This window comes from Solanum lycopersicum, chromosome 11, assembly GCF_036512215.1.
Source record: "Solanum lycopersicum chromosome 11, SLM_r2.1".
Classification (NCBI taxonomy): domain Eukaryota; kingdom Viridiplantae; phylum Streptophyta; class Magnoliopsida; order Solanales; family Solanaceae; genus Solanum; species Solanum lycopersicum.
Window position 1 is genome coordinate 60,915,629 of NC_090810.1, and position 21,625 is coordinate 60,937,253.

General features: G+C 34.0%; 4 protein-coding genes across 6 annotated transcripts; all 4 read right to left on the bottom strand.

The window, feature by feature from the left end:
- Positions 1-1,311: 1,311 nt before the first annotated feature.
- Positions 1,312-4,320, bottom strand: ACI39 (cytoplasmic ribosomal protein S13). Its single transcript, NM_001247233.2, is given in 5 exon segments — positions 1,312-1,543; positions 2,979-3,165; positions 3,369-3,507; positions 4,018-4,090; positions 4,183-4,320. Coding segments are annotated over 5 exon segments (456 nt in total). The 5' UTR covers positions 4,206-4,320; the 3' UTR covers positions 1,312-1,509.
- A 1,345-nt stretch (positions 4,321-5,665) lies between these two features.
- LOC101244743 (probable calcium-binding protein CML13) lies at positions 5,666-8,797 on the bottom strand. The gene is made up of 2 exons (XM_004251202.5): positions 8,094-8,797; positions 5,666-6,000 (listed from the first exon to the last, which is right to left on the bottom strand). The coding sequence occupies exon 1, from the start codon at positions 8,544-8,546 to the stop codon at positions 8,103-8,105; it is 444 nt and encodes a 147-aa protein (XP_004251250.1). The 5' UTR covers positions 8,547-8,797; the 3' UTR covers positions 5,666-6,000; positions 8,094-8,102.
- A 1,064-nt stretch (positions 8,798-9,861) lies between these two features.
- Positions 9,862-15,863, bottom strand: LOC101245028 (65-kDa microtubule-associated protein 3-like). 3 transcript variants are annotated; one of them, XM_010315204.4, is made up of 13 exons: positions 15,700-15,863; positions 13,606-13,693; positions 13,227-13,433; positions 12,686-12,928; positions 12,394-12,603; positions 12,156-12,311; positions 11,871-12,030; positions 11,622-11,776; positions 11,452-11,539; positions 11,270-11,343; positions 11,097-11,171; positions 10,714-11,008; positions 9,862-10,508 (listed from the first exon to the last, which is right to left on the bottom strand). In XM_010315204.4, the coding sequence occupies exons 2-13, from the start codon at positions 13,675-13,677 to the stop codon at positions 10,039-10,041; spliced, it is 2,205 nt and encodes a 734-aa protein (XP_010313506.2). In that variant the 5' UTR covers positions 13,678-13,693; positions 15,700-15,863; the 3' UTR covers positions 9,862-10,038. The 3 variants fall into 3 exon arrangements, with proteins under 3 accessions (XP_010313506.2, XP_010313507.2, XP_004251251.2); XM_010315205.4 differs by having other exon boundaries at positions 13,606-13,747; positions 15,700-15,837; XM_004251203.5 differs by having other exon boundaries at positions 13,606-13,813; positions 15,700-15,833.
- A 794-nt stretch (positions 15,864-16,657) lies between these two features.
- LOC101245327 (cysteine and histidine-rich domain-containing protein RAR1) lies at positions 16,658-21,111 on the bottom strand. The gene is made up of 5 exons (XM_069290825.1): positions 19,068-21,111; positions 18,892-18,974; positions 17,808-17,974; positions 17,288-17,526; positions 16,658-17,147 (listed from the first exon to the last, which is right to left on the bottom strand). Exons 2-5 carry the CDS (start codon positions 18,954-18,956, stop codon positions 17,052-17,054), a joined length of 567 nt encoding a protein of 188 aa, XP_069146926.1. The 5' UTR covers positions 18,957-18,974; positions 19,068-21,111; the 3' UTR covers positions 16,658-17,051.
- Between the last annotated feature and the right edge of the window lie 514 nt (positions 21,112-21,625).

A 21,625-nucleotide genomic window follows, 5' to 3' on the forward strand; every position in this document is an offset into this window, starting at 1 on the left:
ACCAATAATGTGATTACAAAAAATATATTTTGAATCAGTTGTAATAAATATAATAATTACACAACCGATAACGTAATTACCAGAAGAAAAAAACTTTAAACAAAAAAAAAAAACTTATTGCAACTACGAACGCAAACAAATATTTTCTCATTAGACTATTTTAACCGATTATTTATGAAAAAGGAAATTTTTTATCTTACAACTCATCAAAATTCAAAAAAAAAAACTAAAAAAAATTCGAAAATAAAAAAAAAACTACAAAAATAACACAACAATTGAGGTATAAAAATTATCAAGTAGTAACAAAAGGTAAAGGACAAAAATTTACACGACCATCAAAGAAGATTAATAGCGTAAATGACTAACAAAACAATCAATGATTACCTATTACTTACTATTAGTGAAAAAATACTATAAAAATAAAAATATAATACTATGAATTTATGGTAAGAAATTAAATTGCAAATTTGCACTAATCATATTTGGCAAATTATCAGCTTTATTTTCTTTATTTTATGTGTGTTAATATTTGTATTACCAACTCCAGGTCATTCATAATTGTTCATTAATACTGAGTTAAGTATGTTGATTTTCCTTTAAAATTATTTATTGTTATAAATTTTGAAACGTTTGTTATGATTGTCCCAATTACTTTTTTCTGAAATAATTATTTTCAAAAAAATGGATCATTTATTTGTTAAATCTCCTCTAAATTTTTTAATTAATTAAGATTGTACCAAAAGATCGATATATATGAACGTTATTACTCCTCTATACAGAATAGGAATATATTTTATATCATATCAACAAATGTAAATATATATATATCGTTCAAAAATATATTTCACTTAATCATATAATTTAATTAAACTTAAATTACTACAATCAAATTGAATTATTATTATTTGATATAAATATCATAAATAAAAGAACAAGTGTCATCTGTAATATCCCTTTATTGTTTCTTTTATCTGTTCTAGTTTTTCTACTATAAAATTTTCCTTTTCAAAATTACTAGTTCATATCGTTTGAGATATTTTAAGATTCACAATTAGTATAATCAGTAAAAATATCCTCAATAAATCAGACAACAATATCTAGGGAATAAGCATCGATTAATTCTACGTCAACCAACCGCTATAGTAATAATACAAAGCATCATCCAAAGTGGGTAATAGGTGGCTTTTAAAGTGCCCGTTTGGATAGACTTATTTCAGGTGCTTTTAAGCCAAAAGCCAATCCAAACAGGCCCTAAGTCCACCGTCACATCCCAGGGCTTAGCAACAATTGAACAAGTGAGGAATGTTGAGGTGAACAAGAAAAAGGCTGAGTAGAGCTTGATATTCATCGAGTAGTCGAAAGAAATTGACATCAATACCCAAATTAAAGCATCTATAAGTATCAGAATTCAAAAAAATGGACCTGAGAACTATTCGAATACATAGAGAAGAAAAGACTTCAGCTGATCAATCTTTCTTCTCAAAGCTAATAATCCATCCATGTCTCAGTTTAAGCTACTAGTGTACTTGCTGTGGTAGACTCACTGTAAAATAATGAAAAACATTCATAATCAGCAAAAGGGTTTGATTATAGTAATGTTAGAATACACTAGCGTGATCAATTCACCGAAGGGATTCAAAATATAAGTAAACACACGAAGAAGATGAGGAGATTCAACATCTGTTTTATATACATAAAAATATTGTTTAGACCTAGTATCTACCAACGTTGTCAAAGGCATGATGCTTAAAGCGCTTCTTAAGCCCTAAAGGGAGCTTGAAATGAGTTGAACATTTCATCTCACTCAACGTGAGTTCGGTATCATCATCAAGGTTCTTAAGGTGTCTTCATCTTTTGAAGAGGTGCCACTAAACAATTGATATTTTCATATTATCATAGTTTGTTTGTTTTTCAAATTCTTTATCGATATATTCATAATTCATGCAATCATGCTTATAATTATTAGTCTTGGACTAAAGTATAAATTTGTAGTTTGTCTCCCTTTGCGTCTTTTTTCATTAAAGCTCACGCTTTTTCATCAAGGGACCCATGTAAGTACTTGAGGCTTTCTTGAATAGGAGATTATATAATTTTGCACTAGGCTAATAATGCAAAAAGGTTTTTCAAATTAATTAGCCAGAAACAAACAACTAGTCTCTAAAAGTCCGAAAACACTTCTAACAAAAAGCACTTCTCAAAGTAGATTTTGAACCTGGACAAACAGGCTATGTGCAGTCTTGAGTTGGTGTTAAGCGGTCTTGAGGGAATATAGGTAACTTGGCTGTGGTAACTTACAGCCAAAGTAAAACGAAATACTGAAATTTTATGAACTAAAAGTCATATCAAAAGTTTACTAGTAATAAGAAAGAGGTTTTGACCCAAGTATGCAAATCAAACCTAATGACTAGTTTCTTTCCGGGGTGGAACTCTAAGGTGGAATAAATCAACATTAAACTATAGCAACATGTTAATTAATGTTTGGCCTTCAAATTGGTACCAGAATCATTACAATAGTAAACCAGCATTTTAGCTCAACTCTGCCAAAAAGCCTTACCAGGATGAATAAGAACTGACTAAAAGGTATCTCATTTGGAGTAGTAAGATAAGAATAAAGCAAAGAAAGCAATGTTTCAGCTTTATTCTTCAAAAAGATCCTTTCCATGTGGAAAAAAATATGCACCATAACTGGTGAATCATAATTTAGAAGCCATTCACGTTGAACCACACAAGAAAGGAATAGACAGGGAACATTATGATAGATCATCTCTAAAAAGGTACAGTACTAATGTTCTATCCATTCATTTTCTTACGCTTCATTCAATCTCTTAATCATATAGCAAACATAAGCCACAAAGAATCACACAACCATAAAAGTTAAAGATTAATATTCTGAAAATAACGAATCCCGGAAGCAACCAAACCACGAAAGAAGGGGAAATGCAAAGTCACATTGTTAGGAGTGAAAGAGAGAGACTTACTATTTCCAGACAGGTGGAAGCTTCTTAGTTTTCTTGTAATAACGAGCAAGGCGGTGAATCCTACTCTCCACCAAAATCAAGCGGAACTTGGAATCCTTGTCCTTTCTGTTCCTCTCCAAATGCTTCCTGATGGCAACTGCCTTCTTAATAAGGTGGTATAGATCCTCCGGAATCTCAGGAGCAAGTCCTATCGAATAGTCAAAAAAATACATATAATAGATCACTCAACTGCTCATTAATTCCATTCTAAACAGTAAATTATAAATATATATTCCATACTATTGGGGCACATTTCCTTCTAATTGATATATTTAACCAAATTTTATTTAAATATAACCACAGTTGAATTTCCTAGCAGCATTGATGATCTGGAAAAATATAACAAAATACCGTGAGCTTTGAGGATACGCAAAATCTTGCTCCCGGTGACACTCTTGACTTGAGCAATTCCATGAGAATCACGAAGAATCACACCAATTTGTGAAGGTGTCAGTCCTTTTTTCGCAAACTTGCAGATATTGTCCTCCACCTAATTATCAAAACAGAATCATCATATATTGATCTTAACATCTATTTGTTCACTGTTCCTATATGAAGATGTAAACATTACCAGCTTGGTTAGTATGGTTGTCACCTAAACACACTCAAACATATATTGATCTTTCATCTAATAGTCTTAACAACTCTAACCCTTGCCCCACTTTTCTAATAGATGTAACCACTGAAAATGATACAACCTAAAAGTTGCATTCATCAATACGATATGACACGACACTGAGACAACACGATACAATACAATATATTACGATGAAAAAGATACGTAACAACCATCCAAACAAAGTGTACGTGACTGCGTGGACATTAAAAAAATTCAGTTCTTTTTCCTTCAAAAGTTTGTTTTGTTATACATTTTTAAAAAAAAATTAACTCATAAGACTTATAAACAAATTCAATTTTCAGCTTAATTTTACATACTAATTTCAAATATGACTAAATTACCTATTGAGAAACAGAAAAAAAAAAAGATTAGATGATTTACATCTGGAGCAGAGATCTTAAGCCAACTTGGAGGAGTTCTCTTGTAAGGAAGAGCCGACGCTGAGATACCCTTACTGAAACCCAACACACACAAAAAAAAAAAAAATGGTGAAAAAATTGGGGAAAAAAAAGTATGCGTACTAGTAGAAATATGGAGAAAACTTACCCGCGACTGTGCATACGACCCATGGCGAAGATTAGAGTGAGCTCACTGAACTGTGTTGCTCAAATTGTAGCTTCGTTTGGTTGATGGAAGTTGACAAACCCTAAAAGGCTCTTTCTTCTTCTAGGGTTTATCGAAGTTGCAGGTATTTTGGGCTTCAATTTTGTTATAAAAAGATTTGGGCCGTTAAATTTTAGGTCCAGCTTTAGACATCTAACGGGACCTTTGCACTTCTGTTCGTAATGTGCTGGTTGATTAATTTTTTCGTAAAATATAAGTTTATATTTATGTATTGTAAACCTCCTATCAACACCGTTTCAATTAAGCCGACAATATTACTAGCAGAGTGGGCTATTATAATTGAATCCCATGTTACTCTAATAGTATGTTTAAATTATTGTTACTTATTGTGTTGTATTGTATCGTTACTATATCTATAATGTTTAAAATTCCTATCGAACAATTGATTTGGTGCGTTTCAATTGTTACTTAATTTTTTTTCAATCATATTTTTACATAATATTTCAAAATATTATTTTACCTTTTACCTTAATTATTTAAATCTATTCAATCCTCTTATCCTATAATAATTAAGGATATTTTAGTAAATTTATAAATTACAATACAGTATGATACAATCAAACCCAACAATTAAAATGTCACTAAACAATAACAAACAATACAATTCAACCAAACATTGTTTCTATCATACAATACAATATAATAGAGTACAATACAATACATTATAAAACAATCGATAACAATGATCCAAACAAAGTGTAAGAGTTATTCGGGAGAAATGATACTACATAGCCCCTCGTAATTTAATTTAACAAAGTTTTAACAAGAAACTTTTGAGTTAGAAGATCTGTTCAATAGACGGGGTGTCAAAAGTTTAAGATCACTCATTTCTGATGTCATTGGGCATAACAGGTAGTGCCCCAATTTATAATATTTTGTTTTTTAAAAAAAATTATTTAAATTTTAATCGATTTTGACAAATCTCTGGACTTGAGTTTAAACTTATGAACAATTTCGACAGTTTTGTATTTGTTCTAGTAGTTATAAGATAATTGTATTATTTGCTTAGCATCGCGCAAATTGTCACCCTTTAGCATAACAACATAAAGAAGGTTGTGTGTACCCATACATTACCCCTATCTTAGGAGGTAAAGAGTTTTTTCCCGATACACCATTAGCTCATACCTTAGGAGGTAAAGAGTTTTTTCCCGATAGACCATTAGCTCATAACTTAGGAGGTAAAGAGTGTGTACCCATACATTACCTCTACCTTAGGAGATAAAGAGTTTTTTCCCGATACACCATTAGCTCATACCTAAGGAGGTAAAGAGTTTTTTCCTTACAGACCATTAGCTCATACCTTAGGAGGTAAAAAGTGTTTTCCCGATAGACCATTAGCTCAAGTAAAAGCACAACAAATTAGTTCAGAAAACAACCCATTAGCATACACTAGCGGAAATAATACTATCAAAATCATCACAGCTGAAGTTTTGATTTAATAAATGAACAAAGATATTCATTCCACTACAAGAAATAGAAACATTGAAGTGCTGAGTTAAAGATACATGGCATTTGAACTATACATAACTGGTTTAACATTGCAAGAAGCGATTGCATACCACATACCCGGATATAATCCAAACATTTGAACAATGAGTTGTTCCATGACAAAACACAATAAAATAGCAAAATGGCTAATGAAAGATACACTTAAAACATACAAATGAGAGGGCAAAACTAGCGAGGGCAAAGTCAGGTCCTGTTTCTTGCTATTGAGTAATATAGCCGAAGATGAAAATCCTGCATGTAAGAATTAAGCAAAGTCGGTAAAGTTAAGAACATTTAACTCAATCATATTACTGATCAAAATTAAGCATGATCCATGTCATCTATTATAACTTCTTACTCTCCTACGTCTTTAAATCAGCAAATTGTTTTCTTGTACCTTGACTATACATACGACCAGGGTATTTGTTATTTGTTATCTATGAATAGTACAACGGGCAACTCTGTCTATCAAGGGTTAGGTGGATGGGAAAGATATCATCAAGCGTTCTTTGCTTTTGCTAGGGTTTCACACTTTATTGACCACTAGGTCACACCCTCAAGTGTTTATAAATTATCTTTGATTTGATTTTTTTAATAATGTAGGTATCTAAAGCCATCACGTGAGCACCTTAACTGTAAGCAAAAAATAAAAGAATAACAATGGTGCTTAGCGTTTAACTGAAATGGTCAATTATGAAGTGTCTAATCATTTTTCTTTTCAAAGATACAATTCAAGGGATCTGCGGCAGAAAATTGGTTATATCCTTCTAATTTGACTTCCCATAATCTATCGTTGCTTCTTATACCTTTGTTTTTTCCAATGCATTTTTCAAAATTTTAGCGATTGCTTACTAAGTCGATTATTCATCACTTAAATGTACCATTTAAACTTATTGTTCCAATAACATTCACATACAACAACGAAGTTGCATAGGTATTAAGAAGAACATGCTTTCTCAAAAAAAGGTATTAAGAACATCATTCTAGCTTTCATTTAACAAAGTCACATGAACGGAAAAACACAATGATGCAACTCGTAGGATGAAGCTAATCTCTCCCTTTTCCAAATCGACTAAAATGCATAACCACAGAAGATCCAAATTAATGCTTATCATTTTATTTTTTTTGATAAGTTAATGCTTAGCCCTATTCTCATTCATTCTGAATGCATCAAAAAGCTATCTGAAAATCCCCATTTATGGTGAGGATCACCCTTCTTTAGCTGTTTCTCACAACATTACTCTGCCGCAGCTATTCAGCACCCACACAGCCATCCAATATTGTGCCCACCCCACGTCATTGTGCACTTATCTTAGATGAGCTTTTTAGCAAATCAACCATCAAAAGATGGAACACCAAGATTTTCCCCAAAAAGACTTGACACAAAATATTTTTCAACAAGAAATATAAATATGAAACATGCGACCAAAGGCAGATCCAGGATTCCAGATTTATGGGATCTAAATTTTATAAGGATGACTTAAATTGGTAATAACTAATTTCTAATTTTAATATGCATACATATTTAAATGAATTTCTTCACACAAATGCACTATTTGAATAAAAGGCACTTGATTCGACCGAATGAATATCCGGGCATGCAACAACTGCAACTAATCTTCAATCCTTTAGGGGGATGTATATAGCTCAAACCAAGAAACTAAGAGGGGGCCGGGTTAAAAAAGAGTGAAGACGCACTACTCTACCTAGTTATACCAAACCACGTACATCATAAAACTTGCGCTTATAGTTCAGCATAACCTTGATCATGTCAATTTGAGCTCAAGCTCATGTAGTTGCCACAGTTTTTCTCTCTTTCTAGGATATCAGTTGTATTAGAGCTAGATAGCATGGTTCTCGACGAGTCTACCAAATACATGCATCCTCCAACCAACTATACCACTTATTTCCTCTATATCTTCGCTTTCCAAATATAAGCACAACAACAAAGGTCTTGAACTTGGCGCATTGGTTCAGCATCCGTTTTTTATGTTTGAAGTCGGATGTTCGAACCTCAACCCAAGTATATTTTTACAAAATAAAACATACTATTACTTAAGATTGTGACTAAATAGTATTGAGCCCAAGAGCTCTTCCAGCTAATGGCTAGTCTAAACCAATGGGTCAAGGATAACTTCTTACTTTCTTCTACAAATATAGACGTTGCTAGCTGAAAATTCTGCCTAGGCCACTGATTGTAACGAGTACATTGAATTTTGAATTTACAAGAACTGGTATATATATAGAACTACTGAAAATGATATGAATAACAAACTAAAATAAAATATTTGATAACCCATTCCAAATATGAAAAAATTCAGGAGAGTTCGATAGAAGCAACTCACATGCAAAAATCACTTGGCAACCATCCTAGCAATGAAATCTTCATACCGGATCTTACCATCGGATCCAGCATCAACTTCTCGGATCCACTCATCAAATTCCGAAGGCTCAAGCTTCTCACCAATACTAGTTAAAATATGCTTTAGATCCGAAACAACAACGAAACCGGTACCGTCTTTATCAAGTACCTTGAACGCATCGCGTAATTGGCGATCAAATGGCTCCGGCTTCAAGTGTTTCGACATGAGTTCCATAAACCGGTTGAAATCGAACGGCGATGTGAGTTTTTCCTCGGCGATTATTGATTTGAGTTGAGCTTGAGTCGGATTACCTCCGAGTGAACGCATTAGGATACCTAGCTCCGACGGTGAGATTTTACCGTCGCCGTCGGTATCGAAGAGAGTGAATGCCTCCTTCATGGAGGAGATTTGATCGTTGCTCAGATCTTTCCCCATTGTGTTCTTCGCCTTCTCTGTATTTCTCTCGTACTTTTCTTCTTATGGATTTTGTAAGATGAAATGGGGATCTAAACTTGTAATTATATAAACTTGAGGGGTGTTTAACTAATTTATTCAAAGTTCAAAACCATATTAATGAAATTATTAAAGAAAAATGCTAGTTTAACTTTTAAACAATTTAGTAACAAAAATCGAAGAATGAGTAACAATATGATTAACTATTTACTAATCCTCTAACTCTAGAAAGTGTTATTTACTAAAGTTATATCATTGATAAATTCTACCTCGTCTATTTCTTTTTATAGTAATTTATATCCAATTTTATATTTCTGCATTTAAACATGTGTATCCCCGTTTTAATTCTCAAATCGTCTCGCTCTTGTTTTCCAGACATCTTATCTTTCTAGTAAGGATACATGGTACTACCTAATTAGATATCAAAAATTTCACAATCCAAACACCTTACAATAAAGTTTTTTCTTCTTCTTTTACCTTTTCTTGAGAACTCGCAACTCATATTTTATGTTTTTAGTATCTTAAAAAGTTATTATATTTAGTAGCGAAAAACTTTCACAAATAGTCACTAAAATGAACTTAATTATGTTGTAGAACTATATAGTTATAGTTTAAGCTGTCTAATTTGTATAATTTGTTGTACACTTGTATAATTCAATTATTTTGTATTAACTCGAATAACGAATTTATATAATTATAAATATTTTATAAACATCTAACCAAAATATATTATACAAATTTCAAGCTATACAAACGTGTTAATTATACGGCTATACAATGCCAATTTCTGATTATTTTTTTCAATTTGTGTTTCTTCACGTCTAATGTATGTTTCCTTTTGTGAATTTGCACTCTATCATGCCTGTTAAATACTGAACTTTATTGTTGAGTGGCTAATAATGTGGATTGAGAAAAAATGACGTCTCACGTTCAAATCCGAGTAGAAGCAATAACACTAGTTGAATTTATTCATATATATCCCAGCTTCAAAGAGCACTATTTTCTTACCACATGGACCTGGCCATGTTCGAGACATCGCTCAGCAAGTACGCAACGAGATGATGGAGGCAGCCAGTGCAGAACATGTCAACACTGAATAGTTCGATTAGTTCCTCATTAATACCCTTGTGATGAATGTATATGTTTCACTTGCCTCTGGGCAAAGACTAACTTGCTATGTCAGACTTGGACTCTACAAAATTGTCAATTGATGTTTGACGGATAAAGTTAGCATATTTTTTAAGAATCCGACATGAGTTCAGTAACATAGTCCTAAAAATATTGGTGTTCCATCATCTTGTACTAATCAGGGAACAAGTATTAGCAAATTCAGTAATTTTTTCGTATCTACACATTACAAAAGCCACTTGACTTATCAACCATAGCAACAAAAATGTATAGACTGCTATACAAAAGACAGATAGTATTTAATTAACAATCAATTTCGTCTATAGTTGAGTTGGTTGACAACTTACTAAATATGTGTTCGCTGAAGGTAAAACTCAAGCCGACTCTCCTCAAAGGAATACTCTATCTCCTCCTTCACATGGGTGTTTTCAACGAGCTTCGAATTGTAAGGTGTAACAACAGCAGGACCTGGTGTTGTCGTCTGCATTGGAACAGATACGGTTGAGGGAGTAGAAGGCACGGGAATCGGCATTGCTTTAGCAGGAGTTCTGTTCTCTTCTTCATAAGTAGAAATTGACTTTACAGGAGTGGAGACTGGTGTAGTATGGTTACTAAGCGGGGTCTTTGTCATCGTTTCATTATGTTTTCTGTTCATATCTCCCAAGATATTTGTTGCATTGGACTTGGAAGAACCTTTAGAAGAAATGGGTGAGAAAGGCTTCCGCATTACTGCTGTCTCGACTTCTGAACCATTTAGTGCACTGATGAGCTGCTTTTTCGAAGGAAGTTCATCTATACCCAAACCTCCTCTCCTCCCTAAGCAAAGAAGCATAACAAGATTAAATTGAAAAAGGGGCAGAACATCTTGAATTCTTTAATGTGAAAAAAAGAAAGCTAGTTAGAATTCACAAACAGCGTATCCATCTGGACAAAAGATGAATATCAAGACTTTTTCCTCGGGCCGAATTGCCAGAAGAATGAGTTCTAACAATTATTTCAAGAGAGATGAGGAGAAGATTACCTGTTGATAAAGCTCCAAATCCATCATCAGTAGGATGATTAAATTGGTCAAGTTGATGAAAGCGCTCGGACTTCTTTGCTTGACGTGTGTTTGGGGTAGCTTTAGTGGAATAAGGGAGTTCAGTTTTACAAGTTTGCTGCATTGTTCCTCCAAGTGAAAGCCTTCTATTGCTTGGAGCACCACCGCATGACAATTTAGGACCTTTTTTGGCACTTTGGTTCTTCATAGGGCTGGGTTTTGAGCCATAAAGAGACTCTTGTTCTGCCATTAACTGTCCCTGAAGTTTCTTCTGGTCCTGAGATAAGATGAATCACGTGCTAGCTAATGGCTTCGCACAATAGAAAAGATATAAAGTCAACCAAAAGCCAGTTGAGAGTTCATACCCTTTGCTTCTTACGTTCTAGCTCCTTTTCTTCACGCAAGATGGTATACTCTTCAAGCATAGAAAGGAGAGGAATCTAACAAAAAGAAACAACCACTTTAAAGACATCTACACGTATGGAACCTTAGACCTCAACATTATAATATCTTAAAACGTAAGATACGAAATGCTTACACCATCATACGAGAATTGAGTTCCTCTCTCGTTTTCCCAAGCTTTTGTTTTTGAGGCCAATGCCTCCACCATTGCTGTTGAACAACATTAATTTATTTCATTCATTCGCCACTAAATATCACTCTCTAACCTTTATATGGAACAAATATGCATTATCAAAAGGAAAGGAAATTATTAGAAACCTGGAAGTTTATTAACCAAAGCACGAGCTTTCTCAGCACGCTTTAGAGTTAGGTGGGTGCCTCGTCCAGCATTGTAGCGATTTTCGTCCTAGATAATGAATCAAGGTACTGAATAAGCATTTAGGCCTAATTCATGGAACATGCAAATGCTAATTGAAAGAAAAACAAACCCTGTTATACTCCTCAAGCCAACACTCCTCCTCACATGCAGCGATCCATTTCTCGACTCTGTCTAGAATGTCTTTCCTGCTAAAAGCTTCCTCTTTAACTTGAGCTATTTGGAGTTCAATTTGTTCAAGGACAGCATCAGCATCATCGACAGCTCCTTTCAGAGATATGAACAAAGAAGAGCATATAACTGATCTCATAACAAGGATGTAGTAATCGATTGAATTTCTACGTGATTACTACTGAAATACCAGATTCAATAGCTTCAATAGCTATATTCAATGCACTGTCTGAATCACCAACCATATGTGTTTTCCTGTAGATCTCCTCTAGTTCTGACTTCTTCTTCAGAACAAGCTCCTTCATTTTGCTTGCTTTCAATTCTTCCAAACGGCCCACTTCTTCTTCAACCTTGATAGTAAAAGATCCATTATATTCAGCCCCAAAGTAGAATTTCAAAGTCAAGCAGAATGATTACAAAGATACTTTTTTTTTTTTGAAAATGGTAACTTTGATTACAAAGATACTATACTCACATAAGTAATGAATTCCATAGACAACATGTTAGGCTCTGTTATCTCATGTTCTTTGGCAGCTATTTTACATGTGACATTCTGAAATAACTGTTGCTCTTCAATAGGTGTATCCATCAAGTTCCATAGTTCCAACATGGACGTAGTAAGATCTTGCAGCTGCAAAATCCGGAAGGTTATCAATTTCTAAAGAGTGAACAAAACGCTACGTAATTCAAGAAGGATTTACTCAACCGCATACCCGTTGCATCCTTTGTAACTTAACTTCTTGTAGTCTTTGTATTGTAGCTGCTAAATTTTGGATGGTATCATTACAAATGTTCTTAGCTTCTTCTGATTCCCCAAAACTTGGATCAACCTCATTGATAGTATGTTCGAAATCCATGCCAAGAACCGAGCATAATGATTTTAAAGCACCCAAGTGATCCAGAACCAGTGTCAAACGTTCACTCTGCCAAAAAGAGAGGAAATAGTCTAAGTCAAAGGACAGGGTCGGAGAACATTGGGCTTGATGCCACAGAAAAATTGTAAACCTTTTCTTTTTGAAGGGCATGAAGTTCCATATGAAATTCTTCGAGCTTTCGTAATGATAAATCACTTTCATCCACTACCAAGCTTGCAGAAGTAAGCCTAGAGATTTCATTCTTAATCATCTGTATCTGCTTGAAAACTTCAATGAATTGATTCTTTCTGTCAGATTTCCTCTTCCGCATCTCCTCAAGTTCTGGAAGAACAGCCCTAAGTTCCGCCTTCAAACCTCCTTGGCTCTTGTCAGACTGAATACAAGATATTCATTAAATAAATCCTTACCTGATCTAGTGGAAGGTAAATGCAAACCTTACTTCAAATATGTATATGTAGAGCATTCAAATTCAACTTTTTCTGAATATTCTAGAATATAAGAGGAGCTTGGCTTGGTGAATTAATAGTTGATACTTTTGCAAGAATAAAGTCGACCTCCACTAGTGCAATACAATTTGTTTTTATTTAAAGATAAGGTCACTGTGATATGACTATCTCATACAACAAGCACACATTGAAACTGTAAAGGTAATTGACTACATCATTACTAACCTGTTTCATATGCACTGGTCGCTCCCCCATTGCAGAACAGATAGCTGCAAGCTCTGCTTCAGAATCAGCAATGGCCTGCCTTAGTTGAGCTCTGCTTTTGTTTGCTTGGTCCACTTTACGTCTGTACACTTCGAGACATTCTCTTTCGATCTCAAATAGCATTCTGTCCCTTTCAGTGTCACTCTCCCCAACTTCATCCCATATAATCTTTAAAAACAAAAAGGCAAAAGAATTAAACAATGGATATGCTATCAGTTATCCATCATGAAATAACCAAGAAGACAACATATGACAAGTAAAAAACGATACACGAAGAGAAGGACAGGTCCCACTAAATAAATTATAAACATGTTAGTGGCATTATATTCATGAAAATTACCTGCAGTTCATGTAGCAACAACCCACATGTTGTTTCTGTTTGCAGGAGTGGATCATTTTGAGGAGTTGACATATCAAAGATACTTCAACTGCCAATTGAGAGTAATTTTAACAAGATTATCTTCGACGAAACAATGTATAATCTGAAATCAAGGTGAGCGATTTCACTCGTCATCAACTGTAACATTAGTCATAAACAGTACTGCAGCCTGGAATGTAAAGAAGCAATTACAATGATGAATGACCAAAGAAGTGACAAATTTTTAATATCCTTCTAATGTCTTATCTTCAAAAGAGCATGCGTGGTCCCAATATTTTTCACCTAAGATAAAATTTCAACAGATATAACTCTCCTAAATCCTTTTTAAAAAATATTAGGAGAGTTAAAGGCAAGTCTATAATCTACAGAATTCTTTTAAGTTCTTGAAATATCAAACATCTGCTTCTTAAACTTATTAAAATTAACTAAGTGCTCACTTGAACAAGCTAATCAAATGCTTAGATTTCAGATTGCCAAAAATTGGAACTGGCCATTGGGTTATCACAATGATTTGTCAAATTTTAAGCTATATTCAACTCTATAATTAAATAATCAAAAAAATTCTTAAGTTCTAGAGATATCACATGAGTATCTATTCCTCTAACTTATTAAATTAGTTAAGTGCTAAGCGCTCACTTGATCAAACTGATCAAATGCTTAATTTTCAGATTGCCAAAACTTGAAACTTGAAACTTGTCGTTGGATAATCAAAAGGATTCTTCAAATGACTTAAAGATTACTAATTTCATATCAAGTACTGCAACAGCTTTTCTGACCTTAAGGCTTAATCTATCCTTCTATTAAGTGAAATTCGTATTCATGGGTCATTAACACATTTAAACAAATGGAAAATTTGTGTGTTAAATTATCAAAAAATTGTGGAGACACTGCTCTGAAATCCAAACTTCATACTTCAGAACTGAAAATGAGTACTGAAGAATCATAGCATTACAGCTTGTATAGCCTTTGTTTAATTATTTTTCCTTTTCTAATGATATGCACGTTAGTAGGCCGTTAACAAGCTGTGGATACACAGCTTGAGAATTCATAATTCGCACTTGAGCAATGAAGACAGATAGACAACAACACTAGCTCTACAACTTTTTTTTTCCTAAAGTGAAATGCATATTAATAGGCCAGTAGAACATCAAAACAATTGAAAAAATGCTAACAAAATTGTGTAAAAACTGTGGAAACACAGTTTGAGAATTCATAATTCGTACTTAAGCAATGAAAACATGTGGACAAGGCAATAGCTCTACAACTTTTTTTTTTCTAAAGTGAAATGCATATTAATAGGCCATAAACACATCGAAACAACTGAAAAAAGGTACAAAACTGGGTAAAAACTGTGGAGACACAGCTTGAGAATTCATAATTCGTACTTGAGCAATGAAAATACATAGACAAAGGCAATAGCTCTACAACTTCTTTTTTTCTATACTAAAATGCACATTAAAAGGCCAGTAGCACATCAAACTTACAAAATTATGTTATAACTGTGGAGACACAGCTTGAGAATTCATAATTCATACTTGAGTAATGAAAACTCATAGATGACGGAGATTGCTCGACAACTTTTTTTTCTAAAGTAAAATGCATATTAATAGGCCGTAAAACACATCGAAACAACTCAAAAAAAGGTACAAAACTGTGTAAAAACAGCTTGAGAATTCATAATTCGTACTTGAGCAACGAAAACTCGTAGACGACGGCGATAGCTCTACAGCTTTTTTTTACTAAAGTAAAAATGCATATTAATAGGCCATAAAACAAATCGAAACAACTGAAAAAAGGTACAAAACTGTGTAAAAACGGCTTGAGAATTCATAATTCTTACTTGAGCAATGAAAACTCATAGACGACAGCGATAGCTCTACAACTTTTTTTTCTAAAGTGAAATGTATACAAATAGGCCATAAACACATCGAAACAAACCAAAAAAACCGTACAAAATTGTGGAGACAAAACTCCGAAATTCATAATTCGTAACTTCAGCACTGAAAATGATTTGAAAAAAAAAATAATAAAAAAGCGAGAAAAAGGAAAACTCACAACAGTATATTCTCGCCGGAAAAAGAGAAATCGCCGGAGGAGTTTCCGGCAGCAGAGAGAGATGATGAGCTTGGCTTCAACAAGTAATTTTGAAATTTGAATTTGGGGGTTTCCCTTATTTGGCGTCAATTATTAAATGCGAAATGAATAATAATGAAAAGAATAAATAAGAATGGATATTGTGGAACTGGGCTTTATGGGTGAAAAATCCACAAAAACCAAAATGTTTTTCTTGGGCCTTGGCTATGGAGCTGGGGCCCAACCTAGCCCAGCCCAAATAAGTAGTTACCGTAGACCATCATCTCAGTTTACGTGACACTATTTAAATTGGAGAAACTACATGATTGCATAGTCCACTACCATATACACTATTATTACTATATTCAAATTTATCAAGTTTCCTACCACACACGAAGAGAAATACACATAGATACACGTATTATTTGTTACTAGATGTATACAAAAATAGGAAGAGAGTAAAGCAAGCGGATGTGTTATCTCAAATACATGTGAATTTCACTTAATACATGTATCCGACATACTAGATTTATAAAAGAGTGTCGAGCGAGGTTTGTTATTTGTTCCGAATACATGCAAAATCTATGTATGTATCAAGGATACCAGATACATAGAAAAGCGTTGAACGAAATTTATTATGTATCTCAAATACATGTGAATCCGCTTAAACACCGTGTATCTTGAACAAATTACACTAATTTTGACCATGTGTATCCTAAGTTACGTGTATCTAAATGTACCTTGACGGCCACCAAAATTTAAAAAGATACATAATATTGCAAACTAGATTACGATCATTTCATTAAAAAGAAAATGAAAATTCTTAAAAGTTAAAAAAGTTATTTCTAGTTGGAATAGATCATTCAAATTCGAAGTGTGGCATATTGCTAGTGTAAGCAAAACTTAACACACTTTTTGAAGAGTTCTCAATTTCCACATGTTACCTCATCCAACGCAATATTATTAACAAGAGAGAATAGTGTGCAATAAAATCCCGACTAACAAACTTTTAGAGTATCCGACACACATTAACATTTTCTAAGAGTCAAGTAACATTGTCAGAAGGAAAATGATACCCAGTAACGAATGACGAAGGGCTAAAGAGGGTCATAACAATCTCAACAATGTATTGACTGAGCTATTTCTCCGATTTGTCTATCAAAAAATTCAGACGTTATAGATTGTTCGTCTCAGGTGTCTACCTTACAGACACAAAGAACTAGTTGCAGATGGACCGAAAGTAAAGTTATGTCAATGTCTAGAGAAGCAACAACAGTTGATCGATGAATGATGCAACAAACAAGTCATGTGTGGCTCATTCATGAACCTGTCTATTAGGACACTGAGTCACTGTTGTGCCATCCTTTGGTGCATGGCGGTATGGTCATGAACTCGTCAAATTCTTTGACATGAACATCACAGCATTTCCACTGCAAATTCATTGGACAACCAGAAAACATGAGATTCTCGATAGTGCTCTTTGAGTTTTTTATAAACACAGAAAATATCACAGAAGCATAACATGGCACCAAAGAGATTTAACAAGATCAGTATCAATATATCAACTTACTCCTTTCATCCGGTCATGGAAGATAGCGGGGCCGGGATGGTAATTACAAGCAGTGTCGTGATTTTCCTTTTCTGTAAAGGTCTTACCGCAGCTCTTGTTTTTACAAATTTGGGGCTCATTTATATCAATTTTCTTTTTCACTGGAGCTGGATGGTCTTGCTGTACAACTGTATTGCTCTCAGAAGGTAGAGATGTTACTGTATTTGATGCTTTTGGAATTGCTTCTCTGGGTCGTGAACCTTAAATGAAACATGATAGCACAAGAACTGATCAGAGTCGGCTCTACAAGCAAAAGAGTCTCTAAATGGGAGTAGAAAAAGGCAGAGTGAAAATGAAAACACACTTTTTCCTCGTTATTAACCTACTAGGAAGTCACAACTGAGAAGGTTGAGTTCAGCATCTATAGAATGAACAGCCTCCCCTGCTATTTTTCAATTTTGCTAAACTCAACTAGAAGTCTAGAATTGTCCTAGTCTTCCAAAGTATAATGTTAGATGAAGTTAGAAAATGGAAGACTTACCATGATCAGAACAAAAGAATCCCTGGTGGCATCTAGAACAGGCTTCTTTCGGTGATGCATTGGTCATAGGAGCTGGCACACGCACTGGCACAGGAACTGCTTTATTTTTGGTAGCAGATGGTGTTGCAATCACTGGTTTTTCTGTTGTGTGCTTTCCTGTCTTACACCTGCAAGAATGAACTTCAATGTTACAAATAGACAATGAACAAATTACATGTTTTAGCTCGAAATTAGTAATCTCGGGTAAGGTTCCGTTTCATCTCAGTCAAACAAATCAAGCAAATTATGAAGAGAAAAAAAGAGGGCAGTCCACTGCATCCATTCAGGGTCCAGTGAGGGTCACATCACAAGCAAACTATAGAAGTGTTTCATAAATCTTTCTAAACTAGTGGTAGTCAATATCTTCCCTAGCAAGAAAGTTGTTCGCTCATTACCTATCCAAAAGAAAAAGTACGTTCTTCTCTCATTGTTTGGAAGAATAAGGGGATAAAAGGAACCACTAATCTGTGACAAATGGAAACGAGTTTTTTCTTGATCACTTAACAAGGAAAGTGGAGGCAATAAAAATTAATAAATTACCCTGCAAAATACCTTTTTAAACTATTGAAAGTGATAATGCAGGGCAAAAGCTCCCTGCATATTCCACCATAACATCCCCTGAATCGAGTAACTCTGCCCATCAAGGTTTAAAGTAGGAACTGCTAGGGAAATGTTGTAAATTGACTGCATGGATAATCCCAGCAGTCTTTTGTAACTTTGGGTTTTGGTACCTTCTTGGTATAGTGAATAAACCTTTACCTTATAAAAAAAGGTTTAAAGTAGGAACAATTCACCTAGTATCATGTCAGTTGGATATAACATGTAATATATGGTACATGCGATAGATGATAATATACCACCTCAGAGAGGATGATTTGTAAACAATTTCTAGTCCAATGATCTAATTGTCACCTATAGCCATATTTAAATCTTCACTAATACTTCAAGGGGAGTTAACCAGTTTCAACAGATTCTAGCAAACAGATTTAGTACTACTATCTGGCACAAAAGTTTCAAGTAAAATAAGGAAACGTAAGTTACCCACCCAGGAATTTCAAGAAATAAACTGAAATCATGACTTTTTTTCTTGCAACAACTCCACTGCTTCATTCCATCATGAAATAAAGGCTGCAAACATGAACTTTGATGATTAGCTGGGTGTTTTACAAGCTATGGTATCTGGAATGCAAGATAGGAAATCAGACAATTTATTTTACTTACACCCTGATGCCAAAAGATCCAGCAAGTGCATTCATGTCCAGAACGGTCCGTGCAAAAGAAAAACAAACATGTCAACAGATGTTTAGAAGGTAAGGCATAACTAGTGTCCAACTGAATGGGAATGCAACATTAATCTAACACTTAAGATGACAATTATATAGTCTCAGTAGATTCCTGCCTTAGTCTTTATATACCAAGTGACAACCACATTTTTTACATGTATCTGCAGTAAATTCACCAGACACTGTGTTGACAGTCGTTTCTGATCTGTAAGCAAAAGGACAATCTGCTGATTCTTGATAAAGTAAACAGGGTTTTGTTAGGTGACATGATTGCTTGGATATTAGTCAGATATTACATTCTATAGCTATATATGTGAATACTGAATACATGAAGCTATTCCAGCTCAAGTTCTAACCTATGTCGTTTAAACTGACAAAACAGCAAGAAGTGAGGATAAGAAGAACCCACATTCCTAAAGAGACATTCATGCTGAAGTTTATAGAGATTAACACTGGATTGAATATATGAACCTATTTCAGCTCAAATTCTATACCCGTGTAATTTAAGCTAACAGAACAGCAAGAACGGTAAAAGCAAACAAATCCCATATTCCAAAAAGGGATTTTCACAATGAAGTTTCAAGAGATTTTCACTGAAGTGTATGCACAATAAGTTCATACATGAACCTACTCCAGCTCAAACTCTATACACACGTCATTTAAGCTATCAGAAAAGCAAGAATGGTAAAAATAAACAAACCCCACATCACTAAAAAGGATTTTTTGTGATGAAGTTTCAACAGATTATCACTGAAGTTAATGCAAAATACATGAACCTACTCCATCTCAAACTCTAAACCCATATCATCTTAGCTATCAGAACAACAAGAATTGTAAGAGCAGACAAACCCCACATCCCAAAAAGGGATTTTCACGATGAAGTTTCAAGAGATTAACACTGAAGTGAGAATCAATTCCAGCTCCAATTATATACACATGTCATTTAAGCTATCAGAACAACAAGAATGGTAGAAGCAAACAATCCTGACATCCCAAAAAGGGATTATTCACAATGAACTTTCAACAGATTATCACTGAATTGGATGCAAAATACATGAACCGACTCCAGCTCAAACTCTATACCCATGTCATTTAAGCTATCAGAACAACAAGAATTGTAAGAGCAGACAAACCCCACATCCCAAAAAGGGATTTTCACGATGAAGTTTCAAGAGATTAACACTGAAGTGAGAATCAATTCCAGCTCCAATTATATACACATGTCATTTAAGCTATCAGAACAACAAGAATGGTAAAAGCAAACAAACCCCACATCCCAAAAAGGGATTTATCACAATGAACTTTCAAGAGATTAACACTGAAGTTAATGCAAAATACATGAACCTACTTCAGCTCAAATGCTATACCCATGAGCTATCAGAACAACAAAAATGGTAAAAGCAAACCAACCCCACATCCCAAAAAGGGATTTATCACTATGAACTTTCAAGAGATAAACACAGAAGTTAATGCAAAATACATGAACCTACTTCAGCTCAAATGCTATACCCATGAGCTATCAGAACAACAATAATGATAAAAGCAAACTAACCCCACATCCCAAAAAGGGATTTTAACAATGAAGTTTCAAGAATCAACACTAAAGTGAAATACAACGCATCAACCAACAAATAAAGAAGCAATTGAATCAGAAAGATTAAAAGGGGAGCGAGACAAACGGATTCGTGATAAGTGCATGAGCCTTCAGGATTATCATCCTCAGTGAAGGTAGCGTTACAACCGATCCTCTGACATCGAAGTCTCTCCATTGCTGATTCTCTAGAAAACTACTGTAACTCTGACACTGGAAAAAGTTGATTGCAAAGTCTTTACAAATTCTTTTCTTTTTCCCCAAACTTATTTCTTGGAATCTGGGCTTTCCCAATACTATCTTGGCCCATCTTAGTGTTTTTCTTTCCTAGTGAAGGCAAAAATTTAGAGTCGGAGCGATTTGCTCGGATGATAAGAATTGTTACGAGTTTGAATCTCTAAAACATAGTGACCCTTGTAGGAAGGGTAAAAAAAACTTTAAAAAGTAAAAATAACTTTTTAGAGTTATAGATAGAAATCTCTTTGAATTATATTTTATTCTGTTTTAATTTATTTATTTTATATTTTTTAATTTGTGTAAAGAACAGTATTTATTTTCTATTTTGGTAATATATTTATCAATTTCTCATTCTGATATCGTATTGGAGACTAATTAAATTTGAGTTTGCGTTGAAAAGTTTCAAATTAAGATAAAATGCTCCCTGAAAAAAGTGATTCTGTATATCGACAATAGTTAACGTAAGTCACATGACATTGTTTAAATTCATAAAATAAAAGGATATATATATATATATATATATATATATATATATATATATATATATATATATTTTAATCGGGAAGTAGCACATTTCAGATTATTTAGTAATTTATTTATTTATATCACATTAAAATAACACACAAATTAATTAAAAGAATTTTTTTAGCCCATGGAGTGAATTATTT

Coding starts and splice junctions, on each gene's coding strand:
- LOC101245028 (XM_010315204.4), bottom strand. CDS start 13,677: ATGTCAACTCCTCAAAATGATCCACTCCTGCAAACAGAAACAACATGT. Junction 13,434..13,605: donor TGTTGCTACATGAACTGCAG/GTAATTTTCATG, acceptor TTGTTTTTAAAG/ATTATATGGGATGAAGTTGG. Junction 12,312..12,393: donor AGTTACAAAGGATGCAACGG/GTATGCGGTTGA, acceptor CGGATTTTGCAG/CTGCAAGATCTTACTACGTC.
- LOC101245327 (XM_069290825.1), bottom strand. CDS start 18,956: ATGAAGCAGTGGAGTTGTTGCAAGAAAAAAAGTCATGATTTCAGTTTA. Junction 17,975..18,891: donor TTATTTCTTGAAATTCCTGG/GTGGGTAACTTA, acceptor TCATTCTTGCAG/GTGTAAGACAGGAAAGCACA. Junction 17,527..17,807: donor ATTCTTTTGTTCTGATCATG/GTAAGTCTTCCA, acceptor GTTTCATTTAAG/GTTCACGACCCAGAGAAGCA.
- LOC101244743 (XM_004251202.5), bottom strand. CDS start 8,546: ATGGGGAAAGATCTGAGCAACGATCAAATCTCCTCCATGAAGGAGGCA.